At 41.0% G+C, this 22,295-nt stretch overlaps 1 protein-coding gene across 3 annotated transcripts in view; it reads right to left on the bottom strand.

The window, feature by feature from the left end:
• PIP4K2A (phosphatidylinositol-5-phosphate 4-kinase type 2 alpha) overlaps nucleotides 1–22,087 on the bottom strand; it is a 116,104-nt gene extending 94,017 nt beyond the window's left edge. Inside the window, exon 1 of one of the 3 annotated variants that reach the window (XM_086742184.1) lies at nucleotides 21,779–22,087. In XM_086742184.1, the coding sequence (XP_086598310.1) occupies nucleotides 21,779–21,919 (141 nt within the window). In that variant the 5' untranslated portion in view covers nucleotides 21,920–22,087. The remainder of the gene's footprint in view (nucleotides 1–21,778) is intronic. The other 2 variants (XM_086742182.1, XM_086742183.1) reach the window with 2 other exon arrangements.
• Nucleotides 22,088–22,295: the final 208 nt, after the last annotated feature.

Below are 22,295 nucleotides of genomic sequence, written 5' to 3'. Positions count from 1 at the left end.
TAAACTAGCAGCAGTCAGCACACAGCAACTCAAGCTGAGGTGAACTGCTTACCTTAATTACTGGCTGATAATCAAGTACTGCTGTCAAACCACTTGTGCTCAACACTCTGCAGCTCCTGAGATCCAGATCCTTTCCCTGGCACTATGAGAATCTCATTTTCCTTCCAACAAAAGCCTACTTTCTAATAGCATTCCTACTATTGACCAGGATGTCAGAGACCCTAGAAGGGCAGCACCACTCCTGGTTTTGCAGCCATGCGTTCATCAGCCAAGCCTCAAGCAGAGACAACTTGGTTTCAGCATCATACAACAGCAGACAATTGGTCTAAAAATAAATAAATCAAAGTAGTGAGGGTCTTGGTTTAAACAGGTGAGAAGTCCAGGAGGGAGCAGACTTCAGATCATTTTTAGCAGATATTTGCCATATTTAAATCTGCAGACCAGATTTATACAGATTGTAAGCTGAAGCATTTCCTAAAGGAAGTAGTAACTGCTTATCTTTCACCTGGTCCTTTCATATGCATTGTCCCATATACACAATTTTGCAATTGAGGCTCCCATGTACCTCAGGAATTTTTGCTAATATCACTTAAAATAGATTACTGTGCTTCAAATGTGGATATATTGCACAAATCAGTAACTGAAGTAAACAATATGAAGCTGTCTTATGACCAAAATCGACAATATGCAGGTTAATGTTTCTGTTTTGGTCAGATATACGCACTCAGTAACTGGATGTGAGCAACAGGCAGTAAGCGTCATGGATACAGGTGGCACTGCTATATAATAGCTGGGACAATTCATACAATGCAAAAAGCTTTACAGCTATACTGCGAATAAGAATATAGCTCAATATTTCATTTTCCAGAGTAGTCCTTGTAAAACGTTCTTTATTTATAAAAAGTCTTATTTAACATCTTGTACAGCAGGTGTTACTTCTGACTGCATGTTCCACACACATCCTAGCAAGGAGAAATGTTTTTTCAGTAGTCTTTTGAGATGATAGTAGCTATTCCAACTCGTGAAGCAGAAGCCTCACATGCATAGTCTTTATTTCAATGCAACTATATATGCTAGTGTTCTCAAGTCAAATGACTGAAGACCTACAGATCCCAGCACAGAGGACAAACTCCAGCCATTACAGAACACTCATAAGGCCAAGAATTACTTAGTGCATAAGGAAACCAACAGCAATAGCTAAAAGAAAGTTGTGGCTAAAGTTTTTTTTGCCTGTTTGCTTTTTAAAGGGTCCCTCCTTATCTTCCTGAACAGAAGGAAGCTACGTGCCCCAAACTTAATTTTAAACTAGAGTACTTTATTTTTGATAAAACATGTCTTCTCCAATAGTTGCTAAAAGGTGGGATGATGGGAGAGAATGGATTTTCAGAAATTACTAGAAAAGTCTGATGAAATCCCTTCTGTAAATATAGGAAAACAGACAGACACTTGTTTGTTGCGTTTATGCTTAAGTTTACACAGTCTTGAGTAAGAACAGCCAGATTCACATGAGCACACCACAGACTTAAGCCACTCGCTGCAGAGCATCATCTTTCTTTCATGTATTTTCCATGCTCAGTTTCACCTTGCTTTTATTCGGCATCAGTAAGGAAATAGGTGCAGTAAGTATGCTTTAAAACACGAGTGCTCTGATCAGACAAAAGACAACTTAACCTTTCAAAATTATAAAGCATACTACATAGAAAAAGTTGGAAATACCCACACATTCGAGGTATTCTCTATCAAGCTTGCTTCTTCCAGCTACTGCTGTAAATAAGTCTGTATCCCCACAGTGATTTACACAGTAAGGAAAAGCAGAAGGCAGACTCGGAGCTGGGCACGATACTGTTCTTTTTGGTGCTTTTTCAGAAAGGAAGGAGTGAGGCCAGCCAAATTCCCCGCTTCATTCAAGCCAATGGTTTTCCAAATGGTACTGGACTACACATCTGTTGGAGAATATCCCTTCACAGCTATTCTGAAGGTAGGATAGATAGGAACAGAAGATGCTCTACCAGCTAAAGTAATCACCATCTCTGAGAAGCATCAAACTTTTTTAGGTTAGTGCTCTAACAAGGGGGGGGGGACGGACCACACTATCCAAGTTATGTTTGCAAAACAGGAGTTAAACTCAGGATTTAAAAACAGAAAAACTGTCTTAAACAATTATGAGATTCACATGAAGAAACTGTACTTGGTTAAGAGGTACTACATGATCTTAAATACACATTTGCTTCTCCTTCACAATGCTAGCTCAACATAGCTAGTGTTACCTACTCAGGGACCTGTTAGATTTACCTGAAACATCAAGACAGCTTTAAAAGGGTCAGTTCTGATTTGATAGGTAGGTGACACTCTCCTCGAAAAAAAAAAAATAACACCACCTACATACAAGACCAAATGTTCTTTCACTCAGTTTCAGATGTTAATGTATATTATGCACACACATTGCAGTGACAAGTAACTATCGTCTTATCACCAACTTGTGCTGAACAACAGTTAAAGTCTACAAGAACTACAAAGGCCTGAACAGTGTAACCCAGTCTTAATTTTGTTCATTTTCCCCACCCGCAGGCTACAGACCATGCATCACTTCTTATACAAGAGATATGAATATCTATAATTTATGCCACAACATTAAATTTGCATTAGCTATAGAATTAGTTTTCCCATCAGTTTCCAGAATAACGGTGCTTAGAAGGAGGCTAATGCATTTCAAAACAGGTTACCCTGTAGTTCCAGAGTGTGAAGACAGGGCCTTGATTTACCCACAACACACAATGGAGGTTCAAAAACAGTAAAAATAATTTTGATTTTTATTTCCTTAGTCTTCCCTCAAAACTTCAGTGTTTAAAACAAGATTTTTAGTACTTGGCATATTTAATATCCAACTGACATTTATACTTGACTTCCAAATAGTCAATATTTCTTCTGACTAGAAGTAGAATATCGGCTTTAGAACACACTGAAATAGACATATCTAATGCTCACCACATCATGATAACTAACAAGTCACTTAACCTTACACTTTTTCAGCGAGGGACAGAACATAGCTCCCTAGTTTTACCTCTCAGCTTTAGTTTTAATTGCCTTAGTCTCAAGATAATTTAATTTTTGTGGCTCTTCTGTACAATACACATTTCCACTTCCATAAGAGTCAAGGTACTACTCCGCACACAATAGCCTCCCCTCACTACACAGGAGTCTTGCTTAAAGATATAAAAGTGGCAAGTATTGCTGGAGCCCCACCAGAAACACTGCAAAGTCTAACAGGAACTTAGAAGCCTTGCCACACATAGACTTCTCCCTATTCACTTACAACACCTTGCAAGCTCACCAGTGCAAGGTCCAAAAGTAAGACTGGAGAGAGAAATGCAGCAATGAATCAGATTAATCATTTTTTTAATTAATAAAAAGTCATTATTTAAAGTTCATAGATCTCTATAATAACATTGCATATGTAACAGCACATTAAATCATTGCAAGTTTTATTACAGAATGTAACAACACTGAAGGAATAATAAGGGCAGTTCAAAGACACTAAAACGTATCTAGACGACATCACTTCAGTTACATCATTGTATTGTAAAATGATATATTAACAATTGGGAACAAAAAACACCTAAGCAAGAACCAAGAACCTAAAGAGTTTCTCAAATCATTCAGATGGGTGACTTCTATTTCTCTTACAGATACAGTCTTATTTGAAGTCTTCTCACCAACAACTCTTTTACAAGTTTACTGAGGCATAGCCATTCAGTTTTGTAGACATTTAGGCAGTTATGTTTTTGCATCAATTGCCTAAGATGTTTTACAGAGAAAGCATTACCTCACCTTTTACTGCTCCTGAATTAAATTAGATTGACTCCTTAACCTGACAAATCTGTAATGCAAAAAAAAATATCCTAACATACTTCTACATAGAGCTGAACTAACGCAATATAGCCACCTACTCCATCGGATAGTACCAGCACCCATACAGGTGCTACAGTCTCCCATAGTAGTTGTGGCAGCAAAGTCAAAAGCATTTGGAAGTATTTTAACAGGAATGCACTTGCCTAGTAATTCTTATATATTTATTCTTTGGGGTCCGAAGTTTGACAACTCCCGTTTCTTCCAAATTAAATTAAAATAACCTCATCCTACCACCCTGCTTTGATAAGTTCTTCCCTTCACTGACATATCTTGAAGTATAAGGGATCACCCTATCATTCCATTTCTTTGCAGCCATTTTAGCTGTAGTAAAATGGATGAGCAGACAACTGATCTAGCAGGCTGGCGTCCAAACTACAAGCCTGAAGTCTTGTCAAAGGCCCCATCTACCACACCACAATTCTGCTGTACTACTTTTTTTTTTAAAATCAGTTAATTATGTCAACAATAGAAAAGATGTCATAAACCTAATGCAGCAGTGTTTCTTGGGAGGATTTGAGGCTGCCAACATAGAAATATTTCAAAGCTTTCAGAACAGCTAGTTTTTATAGTAGAGCCCTAGAAAATGTGATGTAGTACACTGCGGCCTCTCACTCACACAACACTGGTGTTTTGATCTTTACTGTGCTTAACATATAGGAGGGATGAACGTTGTGAGGATACTGTAGAGCTGCCTTTGAGTATTAAAATAGAATTTTAAATGAAATATTAATAGTTAGAAAAACATAAATTTTAACACATACAGAAACATGCAGACCAAGATGCAGTGGCCACAGTTGAATTTAATCAGAATCCCCACTCCATTAGCAGCTGGAAAAGTTCCAGGAGCCACCTGTGCCACTGGCCCTCTGCCAAGACCACTGATTGTGTTTTAAGTCCCCTGAAATTACAAGGATGTACTTGAATATGCCATTCTCCACTTCTGGTACAGTATTCACAATTTGCTTTTGTTGCACATACAGAAAGTAGCTGTCTGCCTCAGCACCAGTAAATTTGCATATTAGACACACACAGTCAGACATACCTAACATCATCTAAATTTCACATACATTCAGTACCTTTTGCAAAGCTGCTAACCCTTACATCACCAGACTTCTTCAGCCACAGGAAAGCAAGACAGTAGTGACACTTAACAGAAACGAACTATAGCTAGCATCCAAGATTTGAGTTCAAGTATTAAATGTAACCCATGGAGATAAAATGACAGTTCCCAAGCACTTTCCAGTGCTTTCTACAAGTATGCTAGAGTGAAGCATCAAAATTCTTGCCTAAAAAGCTAATTCAAATCTACTGCTCATCGGAGTCATGGCATACACTAATACATAGCTCTTACAATAGTATTGCGTAGAAAACGTTGAAAGAAGGAGGAAGTGTTAAAACCAATCACAATAACAAAAGTCTTTATGATACAAGATCATAATGAGATCAGCAAGTTTGGCCACATCCCAAGAAAGCTGGGGAGTGCTACGTCTTCCAAGAACACGAGCATTTGCATGCAGCCACAATTCTCTCCGGAGACCTTCAGCTGATAGTATTTTATTGATCTAAGATATCAGAAAAAAAAAAAAAAAAAAAATCAAGGTTGATAGCCATGACTAAAACAACTCTTGCAGAAACAATGGTAGAAAGTGAAGCAGGGAAAAAAAAACCCAAAACCAAAACCAGTCTGCTTCAGAAAGGTCCAGAATACTCTGGAAGTATTTGATGCCCATGTCCTGCGTGGAGTCAACTCAACTCTGCAGACTCCTCAAGCCCACACAGACCTCCTATCATTAAAGAAAAGGAAGAGCTAGAATAGCTGCACAAAGCAGATGCACCGTAACTCATGCACAGCCTAGAATCTGGTCTTGAAAGCACATTAATATGTACTGTCAGGTACCAGGTTTGACATATGGAAGCCTAACAGTATAAGAAAGTAAAAACACTCACTGTCAGAATAACTACTTCACCTGCACAAGACTTTACTGTACATGTAATGCAGCACCACAGTGTTAGTTTTGCTCATCTTCTCTGGCTGTAGCTCCATGGTCATCTAAGCCAGCTTGACAGTCAGATCCAGCACTCCTTCACCTCTGGCATTTGACAGGCCTTTTGTTGAGCTCAGCTGGTGGAGATTGACCTTACCAGTACCCAGCAGTTAGATCAGCTCAGGCTGCTGGTTTCCAGCCTTTTGCTTCAGGGCTGAACTGAATTACATGGTCTGCTGCTTGGCAAGTGGGAACAGTCTCACCTCCTCTTCCCCTCTTCTACCAAGCCCTTCAATCAGAAAGCAAGCCAGCCCAGCCTATGAACCCAGCAAAAATGAGAACAAAAGCCCAAAACACAAGACTTTTTGTCAGATTTGTGTCTGGTCTTTTAATAAGCTGAATTGATTTACTGGATGATCAAACAAATACTAGAGCCAGCATAAAATAAGCAGTAGGAAATCAGCCTTCTTTTATTAAAGCCAGACGCAGTTGAGAAGGCCTTGATTAGAGTTATTTATCCCTTTACCTTATGCCACAGGTAGTACTGCTGACCTGCTGCAATTTATACTGACGGGACACAGTCTAGTAGAAAGATCACATAAGAAAAGCCAAATAAGCCACTCAGGGGAAAAACCACTTGAATTTGAAGCATGTCTTATTGGAGTGGCAGAGGAGAGTTATATCAGTCTCTGAACAAAGACACAAATTAAAACAGTGTGTTGGACAGCAGTAGATGCAGAAGTGAAGTTTTTTTTAGTAAGCCAGTTAACTACTAGATGTACCATACAAAACACATGGCAGTGCACTGTGGCTGCACAGAAAAATGTATGTCATTTCAAGGAGAGTCCTCTTACATTTTTTTTTTTCCCATGTAAATAGATCTGCTTGCTCAAGACAGCTATAGAGTACTACTGCTGTAAGAGTTTGCAAGTGTACCCAACATGAGTGAAGTTAAAACTGCAAAGAATGAGGCTAAAGGGATGCAAGACACCAAACCCAACAGCTCGCTCCCATCACCAGGCGGACAGACTCATTGCCCAGCTACTCCCTGCACCCTGCCAGGCGGTTCCGCCTGCCTATCCCTTTTGTACTGGCTCTGGTACTTGTCAGATTCCATCAACAACTACTTAACTTCCTAAAAATATCTCCTCCTCCCTAGAAAGATATTTTTCCTGTTGAATTGGTAAGTTAAACAGCCTGGTGAAAAAAAGGAAGGGAAGAACAGGACAAAGACCAACAACTCCTGCTGCTCAAAGAAGGTAAAAGTGAAGTAACATCTAAAACTGAATCAAAGGTTTAAGTTATTTCTTCCAAGACTCCTACTGGGAGCATATAGTCAGATTTTCTAAAGACATGCAGATACAAATAAGTTAATATAGCATTACCTATCCAGCAAATTGTTATTCTGAGTAAGCATAAATTTTCCCTCAGGGGACAGATTTACTAAGAAACAACCCCAGACTGGAACAGGACACAGCCACAAAGGTGTAAGTGATGCACATTCAAAAATAGAAGGGAACAGACTCTAAGCACAGGAAAAAAGGGATAAAATTTCTTTTCTGTAAAGATGACTTTCCATAGTTTCACATAATGCCAGGAAGGAGTCTCATCAGAGGACTAATTGAAAAATGCAGAATAATTTTCCCATTTCTTGACAAAAATGCAGAACAGCTTGCTGAGGTTTATCACCTACTGCAAAAACCACAGCATTAAAGACAGAATACTAAGATGGATTAAGGCTAATATATTCATTTTTAGGTTCAGCAATAGACTTAAGACTTGGTGTCAGTCTCTCCCATTGGGACAAACAAAAGCATTTCCAAGATCCCCAAAAGTTACTATGGATTTGACTATCTGTATTCCAAAGTATTTTTTACAAAATCCCACACAGAGACTACACCTTTGTTTCCTTTATGTTTTAGTCAGCTGGCATTTGCTGCCAATACCTCTGAAAAACATTTCTGCTAAGAGGCTGCTATTTAAACTGGCAATATCAGAGTCATCAGATTTTAGTGCTTCTTTTCATGACATAGAAAGGGCAATATTGATTAAGTGTTAAGAAAGGTGAAGGTACTTATAAGAGAACTGATCAGACAGAATTTAGTGTCTGCTGCTAGAGGACAACAAACTCAAGAATAAACTGGCTTATTAAGATAAGTCTGTCGGTAAAGCCTACACCAGCAGACACATCAAGCTGCAGTGGACTTGTTTGGACAGCAAAACATAACTCTGTCCAAAAACATGTAAATCCCCACACAAAATTCCCCTCTGTCCTAGGAAACACTCTTCCCCTTCCAGACAGAGAGAGGGAAGGTGCAGCTTTAGATCTCTGGAAATCTTCAGTAGTGAAGCCATTACACTGCAGCATTACTGGCTTTGGTTTAGTTATTTCATGCTTCCTGACCTTAAGCACCCCTTGGAAGGGATGAAAAAGAAAAAAGAGCTAATAAATAATTGAAATCATTCATCGGTAAGTCACATGGAAAGTCAACGAGATTAAATACCTTCAGTTTTATAGTGTTGGAGCTAAGTGACAAGGATAATATCACTTGTATAAAATATGTTTATATTGACACAGGAAACATTTTGTATTCCTAGGAGCAGAGGATGTGGCTGGATTTGTCTGACTGCATTTTTATCACTGTTTCATTTAATATGCCTTTCTAAGGTAGCTGCAAAGCTGTCTGCTCTGATGGAACCATGAAACAGGTAGCTAGTGCAAGAGCAAATCCTGCCAACTCCACCAGACATGCTGGTCAGATTCTCCAGAGCGGTCTCCTCCTTGCATTACTTATGCAAATATATGCAAATACACAGGAACTCAAGGCTTTAGAAAACACTTCACAAAGCAATAGGTTAATTAGGCAGGAAATCATCTGTTCTGTCCTGGAAGATACAACAATACCAATCCTTTGACTAGTCTATTTCTTAAACCAATTAAAATATTAAAAAATTGCAAGCTCCCTTCAGTTATGCAGTGGCAGTGCTGTGACTCACTGCATGCTGTTATGTTATGTTCAAGCAGTCTAAAAGCTGAGCATTTACATTCCTAGTTTGTCAAGCTTCTCGAAAAAATGGTCTCTGAAGCCTCAGTTTGGAAGAGCTGTTACTGCAAAACAATTCCAAACAACATGAAATGCAGAAGGTGGGAGGGGACCCTTTTGTTCACAATATCTAATGGCTTAGAGCTTGAGGTATATCTGAAAGCTCGCCTAAAACTAACCAGAAGTTAGTTTTGTCAGACATATGCATGTTTTCCAAAGAGTGGTTAAGAAGTCTGGCACAAATTGCAGAGAGATTACTGTATGGCACAACAGCATCAACATCAATGCTATAACAAGGCTTAGCATTCCTTGACCAAACACATTTCAACAACCAAGAGATCATTTTCATAAGCTGAGTACACTATGTGGTTACAACTTGCAGAATTATATTTGAAGTATTTGGCATATCAAGCAAATGAGGAGAGGGGAAAAAACATGACTACCCAGACAACTATTAGCCCATATTGCAATCTGGTATGGAAGAAATGGGGTGCATCAGAATCACAGAGCAAAGCTTCAGATACACTCCATAGTACATGGAAAGCTGAGTATTTGCATCCCTCAGTGGAGCTGCATGGCAAGGGAGGTGACACACAGCAATAGCTTCCGTGAAAAACTTATAGGGCTCAATTCTTTAGTCTATTAAATAAGGGGAAAATGGCACAAAACAGCTAGCATGAATTTGACAAATCAATTCTGAGTTCAAACCTGTCAGCTAGGAAAACAATGGTAAGTTGTGAAGAACATGCAGCTCAAGGATCACACTTCACTATCTCAGCCCTCTGTTGCTTCTTCCACCTGTTTGAAGATAGCATTAAGTTTCATTATCCAAGTCAGCTTGCACCACTATTTGAGTCAGTTTTCAGCAGCAGGTGAAGAAAACCAAGGAAGCCTTTGCAGTAAAAATACTTGTCTTTATGAATAGCTATATAACTTTGATTTTGAGAACTTTACACAATAAAATCTAAGTTCTTCCTTTAACAAAGGGCATAGTATTGGGTTTTTTTAATTTTTTAAAATATAAACAGTGCTTACCATGTCAGAAATGTGTTAGTTTCCCAAGTTAACTCTTTCCAACCTTCAACCAGTAAATCCAATGCTCACAGAATGTTTCAAACACCCTTCCCTTTTTTTTTTTTTTGAGGAGCAGGCTATATATATATATATGTATGTATGTCAGGAGTCTAACAGCAAAACACCAATGATCCAGGTTCCTTTCATTTTTGCTTATCAAGAGGCTAACATTGGTCAGAATACAAGTTTGAGTTTTAACAAGCAACTCTGAAACATGAGTCATCTGTTTATATGTGACAGATCTCCTGGATGAGGTCTTCACCAAAAATAAAAGCAAGCAGGTTACTTCAGTTTCAGGAGTTACGTCCCACCACCTGAGTACAAGGATGTCTATGCCTTTGGCCACCTTAACTACAAAAAGTAACAAATTTCTTTAAACCATGACATTTTAATTCCACTTTGTAAACAAAGTAACACAGGCTCCCTTAAACTACAAATGTAATTTAAAAATTACTTTTAGCCTTGCTATTGAGGTAAACATACACACATAGGAACAGCTACTTAAGGGACTGAATACTGTCTGCCAGGTAGCCATATTTCTATACCACTCAACTCCCTCTGTTCCTAATTAAACTTAATTTCAGAACTTGTGTTCAGCTTTTTGTTGCCACAAGAATAGTATGGTATCCTGTGATGAAGCCAAACAAGAGGAATGTTTTCCTGCCCCTAATAACTCTTAAGAGATATAGACAAAAAGGCATTTGTACATGTCAAGTAACATAAGGACGGCTTAGCCACTTGGGCAACACACAAACACCCAAACTACCCATCATTGCATACATTTTACTGTAAAATGGTTGGAAACATGGCTTTTCAGGAAAGAAGAGTCTCCACATTTTGTAGGGCATTTATAGTTGTGTGAACAAGGCCTCAGCCACATCACTCCACATTAGTTAGCAAGGACAAGCCCATTGTAAAAGAATCACCACTGTTTAGATCCTGATAGACCTTCATCTTTCTTTCAGGTGATCAACACATCCTGCAGCAGGAACCACTACTTTCAGGCTGTTCCAGTAAATTCTTAGATGCATAGCCTCTAATTGTGAAGCAAGTCATGTTCAACCAGAAAATCTTAGTAAGTCATTCACAGGAAAATGAAAAAGTTGGCAACTTAAATATGAAAGCCTGAAAGATTTCCTCAACAAAAGGGGAATATTAAAATACATCCTGCCACATGACACCTTCCAAGGAGAAACTTACAATATACCTTCTCTGAAAGATCAAGCACAAAAACTATGCCTGAAGAGTAATTAGCTTGAAAAGGGAACCAAAAACCACGACCAACCACAGATAATTGCTGTACATAGGCAAAAAAAAAAACCCTGACAAGCGATACTGGGAGATGTGGTGGAAAATGAAATAAATCCACCCCACTCTCAACAATAAAAAGGCATAGAGCACTAGCAAGATTTCAGATGTTAAAGATCTCAACACTGTTTTGCTTTGATGTTCTACAGCAGAACAAGCTGAGGAGGGACAAGGAGTGCAGGATCCTGTGAGCCCAGAGACATCTGAGCCCTATTAACATCCCTGAGCCAACATAGCTCGAAGGACATTGCTCACTCAAACGAAATAACCAGCTACAACCGCCTGCAGCTGTAGGTAGGAAAGAAAGCAGCATTGTTGAATCAGCTGAAGCCCAAAATAACAGCTGGAGAAACTGCTATATCAGGAACTCCCTACACCCATAGAAACAGGCAAGATGTTCTGAAAACAGAACATGGTGGTTGCAGTGCTTTTTGCCTGCAAGCAGGTACATGTGTTTGTTAACAAGCACTAAGATTTTGTTCCTGTAAGATAGTTTTACCACTTGTCTTCTGTTGGCCTGTGGAATACCCAGAAAGCTTTTCTTGTTTGTTTGGTCCACTGTGCAAGCACAGAAGAAGGCTGGTTTACACATCACACACTGCAAGTGAATCATGAGTCAGACTGCGAACTCAACTAATCTGACAATTCTGCTCACGACTTAAAAGAATACTTATACCAGAAAAATTCCCTTCAATCCTCTGCTAACCCTATTTTCTCCAGAGAAGCAGAGAAACCCTAGTTTACATCATCCCCAAGCTGCTGCACAAGAGGGTGGTGCTGAGCTGCAGCACCTCGCTGAGCATCTGACACTGCATTTCAGCTCCAGTGAGTCATTTCTGTGTCCTCCAACTGCAAGTTTGCGGTGACACATGAGGAGGAGGAGGTTGGGTATGGGCTTTCCAGTGAAGTCAGCTTGTTTGAGACTGCTATCTTTCCCAGAAAGCCAACCAGCTCTTTTGAACAGCCAATTGAGACAGAATATGTTGCTAAGTACTTCCTCTTCAAGGACTCACTGTAAAAATAATTTTATTTCAAGTATAAGCCTTAAAATATTATCACTACTTGGACCAGCCTCAGACATGTACTTTATGAATCAAGAACTGATTTGCATACCATCTTTAAAACTGAAGTTGTATAACTTTATGCAGGCTGTTTGAGCAAGTCTGGAAGAGATCACATCATTTTTCTTTCAGGATTGAAAAAGGCACAGAAAACCCCTGGAAACAGAATAGTACATAAGTACAAACTCCAGAGAAGAGAGATCTACCTAAACAGCATCTTATTGATTATTTTCATTACTTGCAAAAGAAAAATCACACAATACTTCATGAAAAAGGGATATTCAATTAAAGAGGCACAAATTTTAGAACCACTAGCCAGAATGCAAAGGTTTGTGCCACTGTTCTCAGAATTACATAGAAGCCAGAAGTAACCTTGTCTACCATTAGGCCTTTATTAAGAAAAAAGCAACATGAAGTATTAGGATCATAACTACAAAATTAAAAAAATCAAAATAAAAATAGATATCCCACTCCTCACGCAGCTGCTTTCTCAATTTTTGGTATTTTGCAATTTGGTCTCCCAAAACTAGCTTTAGATTCAGATGAAAATACAAGAAGTCAGAAAGACTGTCCTGGCTTTTTTTTTTTTTCCCCCAGCTCCAGGCAACCATAATATATCAGATTTGCACTCTGTAAAGGCCCTAACAATTACATAAGGAGTATTTCCCTCTGAGTTCCTCTAGGAAGTTTTCTGTTATAAACACTCAGAATCCAGCCCACAATGGGGGCCACACTACACCATAACACCAAGAAGTACTCTTTAACTACAGACAACTTACACAGCTGAGGGAGAAAACAAGTACACTTAAACAGAAACAATCAGCAACACTGCAGCATCAGAACTTGCTGTGCCAAAAACACATTTGGCACCTAGATGACCTAGCAAGGGTCTACAAAAAACTGGGCAATGAGATCAAAGCAGAACCAAATTCTGCAAAACAGCTTTAAGCCTACTTTACAACAAGATATGCCACAGGTGAAGGGCATTATATCAGAACTAATAGTTTAATAATAGAATTATTGAGGCTTAGCACCACAAGTTAATCAGATATTGCTCAGTCGCAGTTCCATATAATATTGCTACTAAGCTGCTTTATTTTGACTGGTCTCAGGCTAACCAAGTCAGGTATTTTCCTCTCTCCAAAAAACCCAGTGACTGCTACAGTCACATGCTTGATATCCCACAACGGAACATTTAAGGTAGGATTCTCAATAATTACCATTGTTTAGAAGGTTTTCCAAATGTTGCCATTTACCTCTAAAAGCAACATCAAAAAGTCAAAGTCCCTAGGAAGCCATCACAATTTTTCTGAAGATGTTTACTTCCTACCTGGAAGCAAACTATGAGGTTAGATGGTCCAGCATGTTCCAAAGACCAAGACTGAAGAGATGACCAAAAATCAACAATATAGGCAGTTCTGTCTCTTACAAAATACATTACTAATTCAAAAGGTTAAAATAGTTGAGAAAGGTCTCTGTGTTGAAAGTGCAGAGTCCACAGTGAGAGTTCTCTAATCAAGTGGTGTTTGTTTTTTTTTTTTTTTTTTTTACTATGGGCAGTGTAACTCCAGGCTACCAAACATGAAACCAAGCTGTAGATGGGAGATCACTTGTCAAAGAATACACACCAGAGCTATCCAGGTCCCTCCAACTCTCTTAAGCAACTATAAAAACTCACCTTAAACTACACGTACATCGATCTCTTTCCTCCACCCTGCAGCACGTTTGCAGCTCCTCTATTACGCTGGGATTGACACTTGTGGATATGGCCTCTTGTGGTATAAAAACCCTACCCCGTTCACTCTCCTGCATTAGTTTTGCCTCTAGCACATCTCCCCAGACGAACTTACCATAGGATCAGATCAATGCCAGAGAGTGGAAACAAGTCCAGCAGCCCCAGCTTTAGCCGGCTTCAGTATCATGGAGGCTACGGTTTGACTAACCTAATGCTAGTTTAAATTGGTGCTTCCTTACAAAGAAGTTATGGTGCCCCATCATTTCTCCTTTTCCACCAACTCCACGTTCTTTGTGCTGGCACAGCTGTTCGCATGGCTGCACGATGAACTTCAGCAAATTATGGTCCATCTAAAAACTCCCCAAAGCGTATTATTTTTACTGGATTATTACTATGGAGCTGGGTAACTACTGATAAGGAAAATAGATAGGGCTGAACTTGTTAGCCAGGAAGACTGGAATTACAGAGACTTGATTGATAAAATGCAAACACAGGAATAGCAGAGTTGAGAGGTGAGGCAGCATATGATGGAGACATCAAGAGGGAGACTGGGAAAAAATGAAATATTAAACCAGTTAGCTGAAGCAGCTGCAAGGTGGTTCTGAAAGTCTCAGCCTCACCAAGGAGCTCCACGGGCTTTCTAATAACACCATATAAGGGAATGTGATTTTTTTTTTTTTCATTTTGTCTTATAATCTAAAAGGATCATGCATATACTCACAGTTGTGTTAAGAATATTAAGGTTGCCTTGGGAACTTACAATACACACAAAAGAGCTGGATTAGACTAATTACTGTGCCTCAGTACACAAGGTAGTTGTTCACCAAGTCTGATGAAAAATAAGTACTCTAAAAGGTGTATGGCCATTAAGTATTTCTACTGCAAACTATTCAACCTCGGTCTTTGAAGATAGAGCTGTTTTCTTTTCAGTTTGTGACATGCATCACTACAGCATTCAGCTACTTCAAACAATTTTCACAACACCCTTATTAAGCAATCTCTCAACACAAAACTAATTAACTCATTATAGAACAGGCTTTATAGGAAGATCATAAGACAGATGTTCACATAGCAAACCACATGCGAGAAGTTACCATCTCAACAATTCAAAAGTAACCCATTTCACCATGTACCGGGATGTAGACCATGAAAACTAGCAAGGCTTGTCATTACCATCCCATAGCCGAAGCAGCAATTTCTTAGACTGCTTCAGTATTTTGCAAAGTGCAAACACGTGCTTTACCAACAGTGAAAATGAGGAAAAGAAATCAGAACTTTTGCTAGACATCTAAATAGTAAGCATCAAGTATGAAAAGTGGAAAAACATGGAAACAGGCCTTGGGAGTAAGCAAAATAACGAATTCTTACTGGAGTCTGTTATCCACAACAGCATTCAATCACTTAAGTCACGAGAAAATGAAGATGAGTGTGTACTTCTTTCAAGCCTTTAAAACCTAATAGTCCAACAAAGATGACTAACCTTTCAACAAGCCAAGATATCTGACTACAACTGTAATTGAGAGCTTAGCTCTGGCAAAATTATACTGAAGATCAGCAAATAATAGGTAGTTTCACTTTACTCTAAAGTTGCATAGCATATAGCCTATGGAATCCTACAGGACAAGATGTTTTCAAGGAAGAGCAGAAAACAGGACTGTACAGCAGGAACTGCATAACGGGGTGAGTCAGTTGTATTAAAGTTTGCCACCCTGAAACTACAAGAAGAAAACAAACATCTATCAGGATCTGGCCAATGGGCATAATGCAAGTGTCTGCTTTAAGGAGCAAGGAATTTAAAATTAACCTCCTAGAGACTCTTAAGGCACCTGATGCAGGATACTCAAATAAGAGGAGTAAGTTGAGTCAGCAAAACAAATTTGTGCTGCCTGTTTGCTTTGCTGCACATTGTCCAGCCCTCCCTGCTGTGATTAATGAGATTCAGTTTCAAAAACCTGTAGGTAAAAACCTCTAGCATTTGCAGCACCTTATCTTGCAGAGTAGAGAAACTACAGAAAAGCAGCTTAGAAAATGCTGTCAGAGCTCTTTTCACAGCCCTTCCCATCTCACCCCTAATAGAAGCTATCTATTGTATGGGTTGCTTTCAATAGTTCAGAGAAGGACATGAAATACCACTCCCACTTATATTTCTCGCAGGAATGTTTACTACCTTTAACCCAATCATAATAAATATTTACAATTTGTATTTTTACTAATCCATCCACTCAGTTGCAAAAGCAGTATCATATTAACTTCTGCAATACACAGAGCTTGACACCCAAAAAAAAGAAACAAGTTTTCAATAAATAGCTCTTCCTGTTCTACTTCCTTCTATACACAAACATCTGGGCTGAGTGCCTAGCTGACTTTAGTTTAAAATAGTTTTAATTGCTTTATTATCTGCTCTGCTGTAATCAATGCTTTTTAATACGCTGTTTCTTCCTGCTTCTTAGAAAGAGCCTTCTCCTACGTAGTCTACCATCATCTCCATTAAACAATTCGTAAGGCTTGCAGTTCTTTCCCAAGCCCACTATTACAAATCTCGAGTTAACTCTAAGATCAGTAACTTTAGTTTTACTTTGTCTCAGGCATTTTGAAAAGCCACTTAGAGCACAATTCCAGTAGTGATGTTCTGCATTAAATACAAATACTAGTAACACAGTTGACAACACAACTGATGAGCAGCCCTCCCCTTCTCAGACAGTTTGCAACCAACCTCTTGTGCTGACAGCTATGCCATGAGTCAACACTATGGTACTGTATCCTCAGGGTGTCACTAGTCTCATCATCATTTAAGAGTATGTTAAAAACATGGATCCAGAAGTTATCAGCTCCTGTAACTTACAAAGATATATTGCTTGTAGTAAGTACTGTGGCTTTATTTTGTGGATTTTTCTCCCCTCTTTAAAGAAAACTGACTGTAAACTTAAGTCAATAGTTTTTACTCTAGTGGGCATAACCTTGCTTCTAATTAATTTAGGCTTCAACTTTCTAATGATCTACTCAATAAGCTCCTTTGAGTGTTATTTTCCTAAATTATAAAATGTTTCAGGATAGGAGATTCTTGGGAGAGAGGCTAGGTAAGTCAGTACTGAGGAACTTGATTCATGCCACAAACCAAGAGGGTACACATTTACCTAACGAGCTCTCCAGTGTCATGTTAAAACATAAGGACAGGCATGAGTGAACTATTTGTGTATTCATCTGGATAAAAGTTTGTAACAGGAAAGACAAGTAAGCTAGCTAAGAAAAAAAAAAACAAATTGAAAACTGTCAGGAACACAGACATTTTATGGCTTTCTGTACAGATACAGAAGCTTTCCTAACATGATCAAACATATCCTAGTATGTATAAGGGGGAAAGATGCATCTACGTGTCACGCTTTATTTTCTCACCACTTCCCAGTGTAACAGTGAATGAATTCAGGAGTTACACTGATGGATAGAGGAGTCCTATGGCTCTCACTCCTTTTATTATTTCGTCCTTGTGTTGTTCCAGTTTTGTTACAAAGATCAAGCCAGATTACAGTCAAGAGTGCAACAGCAGCATCAGGCTCACAGTGCCTCACGTGAGCAGCTGAAGGAGGCCGTAGAGTTTATTATCTGTTGAATTCTTCACCCACGGGAAGTACACTCTTTCTGATGTACTCTGCAATATGCTGGGGGGGGAAGCAATTTGATCCATGTATTTGTATTGTTCCACTTGCTCATTAGGCAGCAAGTGCCACTGAGAAGTCAGGCAGTGCTAAATTTTTAGATCAGCTTGTAATCATCCAAGAAACAGATGGCGATTACAGATTCCAGGGGCTGGGGGGGGGGAGGCGTGATGTTTGGTTTTGGTTGCAGGATTTTGTTTTTGTTTTTTTGTTTGGTTGGGTTTTTTTGTTTGTTTTGTTTTTAACTTGTACAGTATGCTCAATAACTTCATTAGGCATTCATTCTCTTCTCCTAAATATATTTCATTTAACAGTTGACACAGTAGGCAAGGTCTCCAGCAGTCCATTCTTTACCTCAAAATTAGTTACACCCCTCTCCCCCCCCCCCCTCCAATTAATTTTCTTACATCTTTGTGGGTGGTATGTTTTGAAGGACCTAAGCCTAGTTTTCTACAAATTCCCAGCTTTCCTAACAAGCTTCTAACACAACCAGACAACCAACACAAGTGGGAGCAGACTCGCTATCATTGTTCCTGGGACAATCATCACAGGCTGCAGAAAACAGAATACCTGGCTTTCATTTTTGGTACAGAAAACAAGGATGGAAGAATTAAGTTACATACCACCTTCCTTCCCACAGTTACTGGAAATCCACCAGCACTGACAATGTGGAGGTAAGAACAAGGATGTTATTCACCATCTCAGTTGTAAATTAAACATTATTACAATTATGTTAACTAGCTAAAAATACAGCTTTAAGTCATACTAACTGTCGAGTTTAAGTATTTGTTTCAGCAGCACAGCCAGATTATCTTTGACACAGGGTAAGAGACCAGATAAGATCAACTCTTAATGATGCAGATGCCTGCAAGATGCAAGCGCACAACAATTAGTCTCTGCTGCTACAAGTCATCAGTATTATAATCTCATCTACAAAATGGGACACACTTGCTTTCCGTTTCACCTAGCAGAAAGTTTCATTCAACAGTGTATTTCAGTATACCAAGAAACGAATTTACAGCTCTGAATGTGATCACGTATCTTCTTGCTTCTTCAGATACTCGGGTAATGTTTACATGTTTTCCCCTTATATGCCATCCTAAGTTATTACCGAACTTGACTGCATTAACTAAGCAGAATTTTGCATTGTGTATCTCTCTACTTCTGCCTAAACAACAACAGAAACCACCAAAGCAATCTGCTTACAGCTTCTTGGATGGGAGGGTAATTAATAAGAACCTTGGGTAACAGACATCTCCCTGTAGTTCCCCCCTCCTCCCCCCTCATTAAGAACTCACACCTTTGCTGTAAGCCTGACTGCTTTGTGACACCAGTGCTTGATAACTCGCTTTCTAGAGCCACATTTCCTCCTAGGACAGGAGAGTTAAGAGAATAGTTCTTGTAACTTATTTAAATGAAGCTCATTCACACATTCAATTTAAAATCTGAAAATCCTCCAAAACTCAACTATCAAGTATAGCAGTATTTTGCCCCTGTGTTCATAAAGTTAAAAAGTGTGCAGAAAAAAAAAAAATCTGCTTTTCCCTTTTTATCTTCATTACGTGCTTCCTTCCAATGCAGGCAGCATCCTGTCAGAAATGTGGGAACTGCATCTCAGCTTCAGTATATCAATACATACTTATCTCCCAAGACAGTAAGACTCAGACTGCTATTGTCTTGTTAATTGATATGCATCACACTGGAAGCAGTCTTAAATACGAGTTTTTCAGATTACTAAGTTTATTTAATTACTCTCATCATGAACTATGATCTGTGCTCATGTCCTAGCCTAACCTTTTCTTATGGATTTCTGTTTCTTAGACTAAGAAACTTAAGGACACTTAATTTTCTGTTCTTAATGAATCCACACATGTAATTTGTATTTCTCCTGTGAGAAATTCTTATTTGTGATAACAGAGTTCAACTACACTGAACACCTATTTTCATTTGCTGGACAGTGTCACATCAAGCATCACAAACTGACAGGGCATCTAACAGAGGAGCCTGCAACACTCCAATGCTCTCCTTAGCCAAGAACACAGATGTTTAGATCTGGACACATCAAATTAACTTATTTTTCATGCTCTCTCATTCAGAGGGATTTTGCTTCCGTAGGGCCCAAAGCATTATTCACAACTACACCTTCCAGCAGGGTAAAGAAAAGAAGAATATCTGCAGAACATGCAGCAGATTCTCACACCTCCTACCATTGTCTTTATGAACACGAAGCTCTGAGCCTACCATATTGCTGAGCTTGCTCTTTGAGCCTCCCCAATGAAAGCATTTTAGTTTTATGTGCATGAGGCAGTATGCCTCTTTATTACACCTTCTAACACAAACAGCTACGTACACTGCAGTAGCACATGATTGTAGGAGTCATGTACAGTGTTGTGTTGGTCACTATTTACTTTGTTCTCCAGCACTGTGTGAATAAGTCCTCCTTCTGAAAGTAGTGGTACTTCCAGTATGAACATACATAGCAATGAGCTGTTGCAATAGGAAGATTTGTCTTCTTGTCAGAGATCTTCTCCCTATCTCTCTCCCCAGAGAGACTGCTGATAGCCAGCACACTGCCACTCAGAAGTCTCTCACCCTGTAATTATCAGCTTGCTTCTTTCATTAAAGAGGCCCATTTGTGAATTCTTCTACGAATAATGCTAGCCACTAAAGAAGGAGCAAGAGAAACCCTTGTATTTAAGCCCAATTCTGACAAACAGCATATCATGCACTTCCACAATTACAGATCTCTGCTCTGTAGATAAACATCTGGTTTCTTATCAGCTCATGACATAGCATGTCACTGCTTACAAATGACCTACAGAAAACTTGAAATCCTTTGTCACCATTTTCTACCCCCTCACAAGGCTATCTTAAGCAGACTGTTTAACCTCACCAGGGCTTCTCCCCTGTCATCTACACCATACTGGTACGTACAAGTTAAAACGTTCCCCCCTAGATCATCACTCCAGGCAATGTGCTGTTTAACTCAGATCTAACAGTCTGTAGCCTCGATGCTCAGCCTCCAGGCTTTGGGCAAAAACTACCAAAACGTACACAAAGAAAAAAACCTCCCAGAATTTGGGTGTGTAGGAAACAAAAGAAATATCAGCTTAATACTGTGGACTGCTCTGCCTGTTTCATGAAGCCGTTAGAAAATTTCTAGTCTAATCTCAAATTGCACACTGACAGGTTTTCTCACAAGCTCTCACGCAGCAACAAGACGTAACCCACACAAACCCAACACTTGGATGGACGGACTTTGTATCACCAAGAAAAGAAGTTTTTGGCTTAACTGCCACGGTATCCTATTTTAGGTGATCTCTGGGCTCTACACTTTTAACCTGCCACAGCAGCTATTTAAAGATGTAAAGCTGCGACTTGAGCCTCGTAATGCCCAAACCATGTGACATCTTCACCGGGCTCCTTAAGAGCAGCGGCTCGGCGGTACCGCGGCCGGGTCCGGGACCCTTCTGGGGCAGAGCAGCCCATCATCCGCAGGGTGATGGAGCACTCCGCCAGCGTTGCAATTCCGCCGCTTTACCACATCAAAACCCGGCCCTCCTCCCCTCCCCCAAGCGCACAAAACCGTCAAGAGAGACACTTGCCTAACCCAACTGCACGGCGAAAACTTCGCCAGTTAAGCGCTAATAACCGGGTATTTTTTGCCCCCCCCCCCCCCCCCCCCCCCGTCCATTTACGCAACGCCCTGCCAGCGGCTGGGGCTCCTCCGGCAGCACGGTCCCCCGGCCGGCGGGTACCCCCCCGTTCGCCGTTCAACGAGCGGAACGCCGGATCCACAGGGCATGGGCACCACGGGCACCCCGGCGAGCACCGCCCCCGCCCCGCCGGGACCCCGCGGCCTCCCCCCGCCCTCGGTACCGGGCTCCCAGCCCCCGCCGGGGCGGAGGGGCGATCACCGGCGGGCGGCTCCCGGCGGCACGTCCCGTCCCTCCCCCCCCTCGCCGCAGCCCCCGGTGGGGCGGGCGGCGGAGGCAGGCGCGGCGCTTACCGAGTGGTTGACCCCCCACATGAGGACGCTGAGCAGCGGGTCGCTAGCCCGGAACAACTTCACTTTTTGCGCCACGAAGTGTTTCTTCTTGGTCTTGGTTTTACTCGCCATGACGGGCACGATGCTGCTGGGGGCCGCCATGGCGCTGCCGGCGGCGGAGCCGTGGGGAAGCGGCGGGAGGGCGAGGAAGGGGCGAGTCAGCGCCCCAGCCCAGCGGGCAGGCGAGGGGACAGGCGGCGGGCTGGCAGCCGCGGGACGCCGCGCGCATCCCGGCCTGGCCGCCGGTGCCGCGCGCTGAAATGGCCCCGCTCGCGCGCCGCGGCCCCGCCCCCCTTCTCCCTCCCCCCCCTCACCCCCCTACTCCGCGCGGGGGAGCCGCCGCCCGCCACGCACCGCGACGCCGCGCCCCGCCCCCGCAGCCGGCGCGGGAACGCCGGCGGAGTTTCGGTTCCTGGCGCCCCACTGCGCATGCCCCCTCCGCCCCCGCCCGGGGTTCGCGCCTGCGCCGGCGCTGTGG

The sequence above is a fragment of the Chlamydotis macqueenii genome, chromosome 2 (genome assembly GCF_036417535.1).
Source record: "Chlamydotis macqueenii isolate bChlMac1 chromosome 2, bChlMac1.mat, whole genome shotgun sequence".
Taxonomy (NCBI): Eukaryota; Metazoa; Chordata; class Aves; order Otidiformes; family Otididae; genus Chlamydotis; species Chlamydotis macqueenii.
Note: the sequence above shows the minus strand (reverse complement) of the source record. Positions and strands in the feature narration are given on the sequence as shown.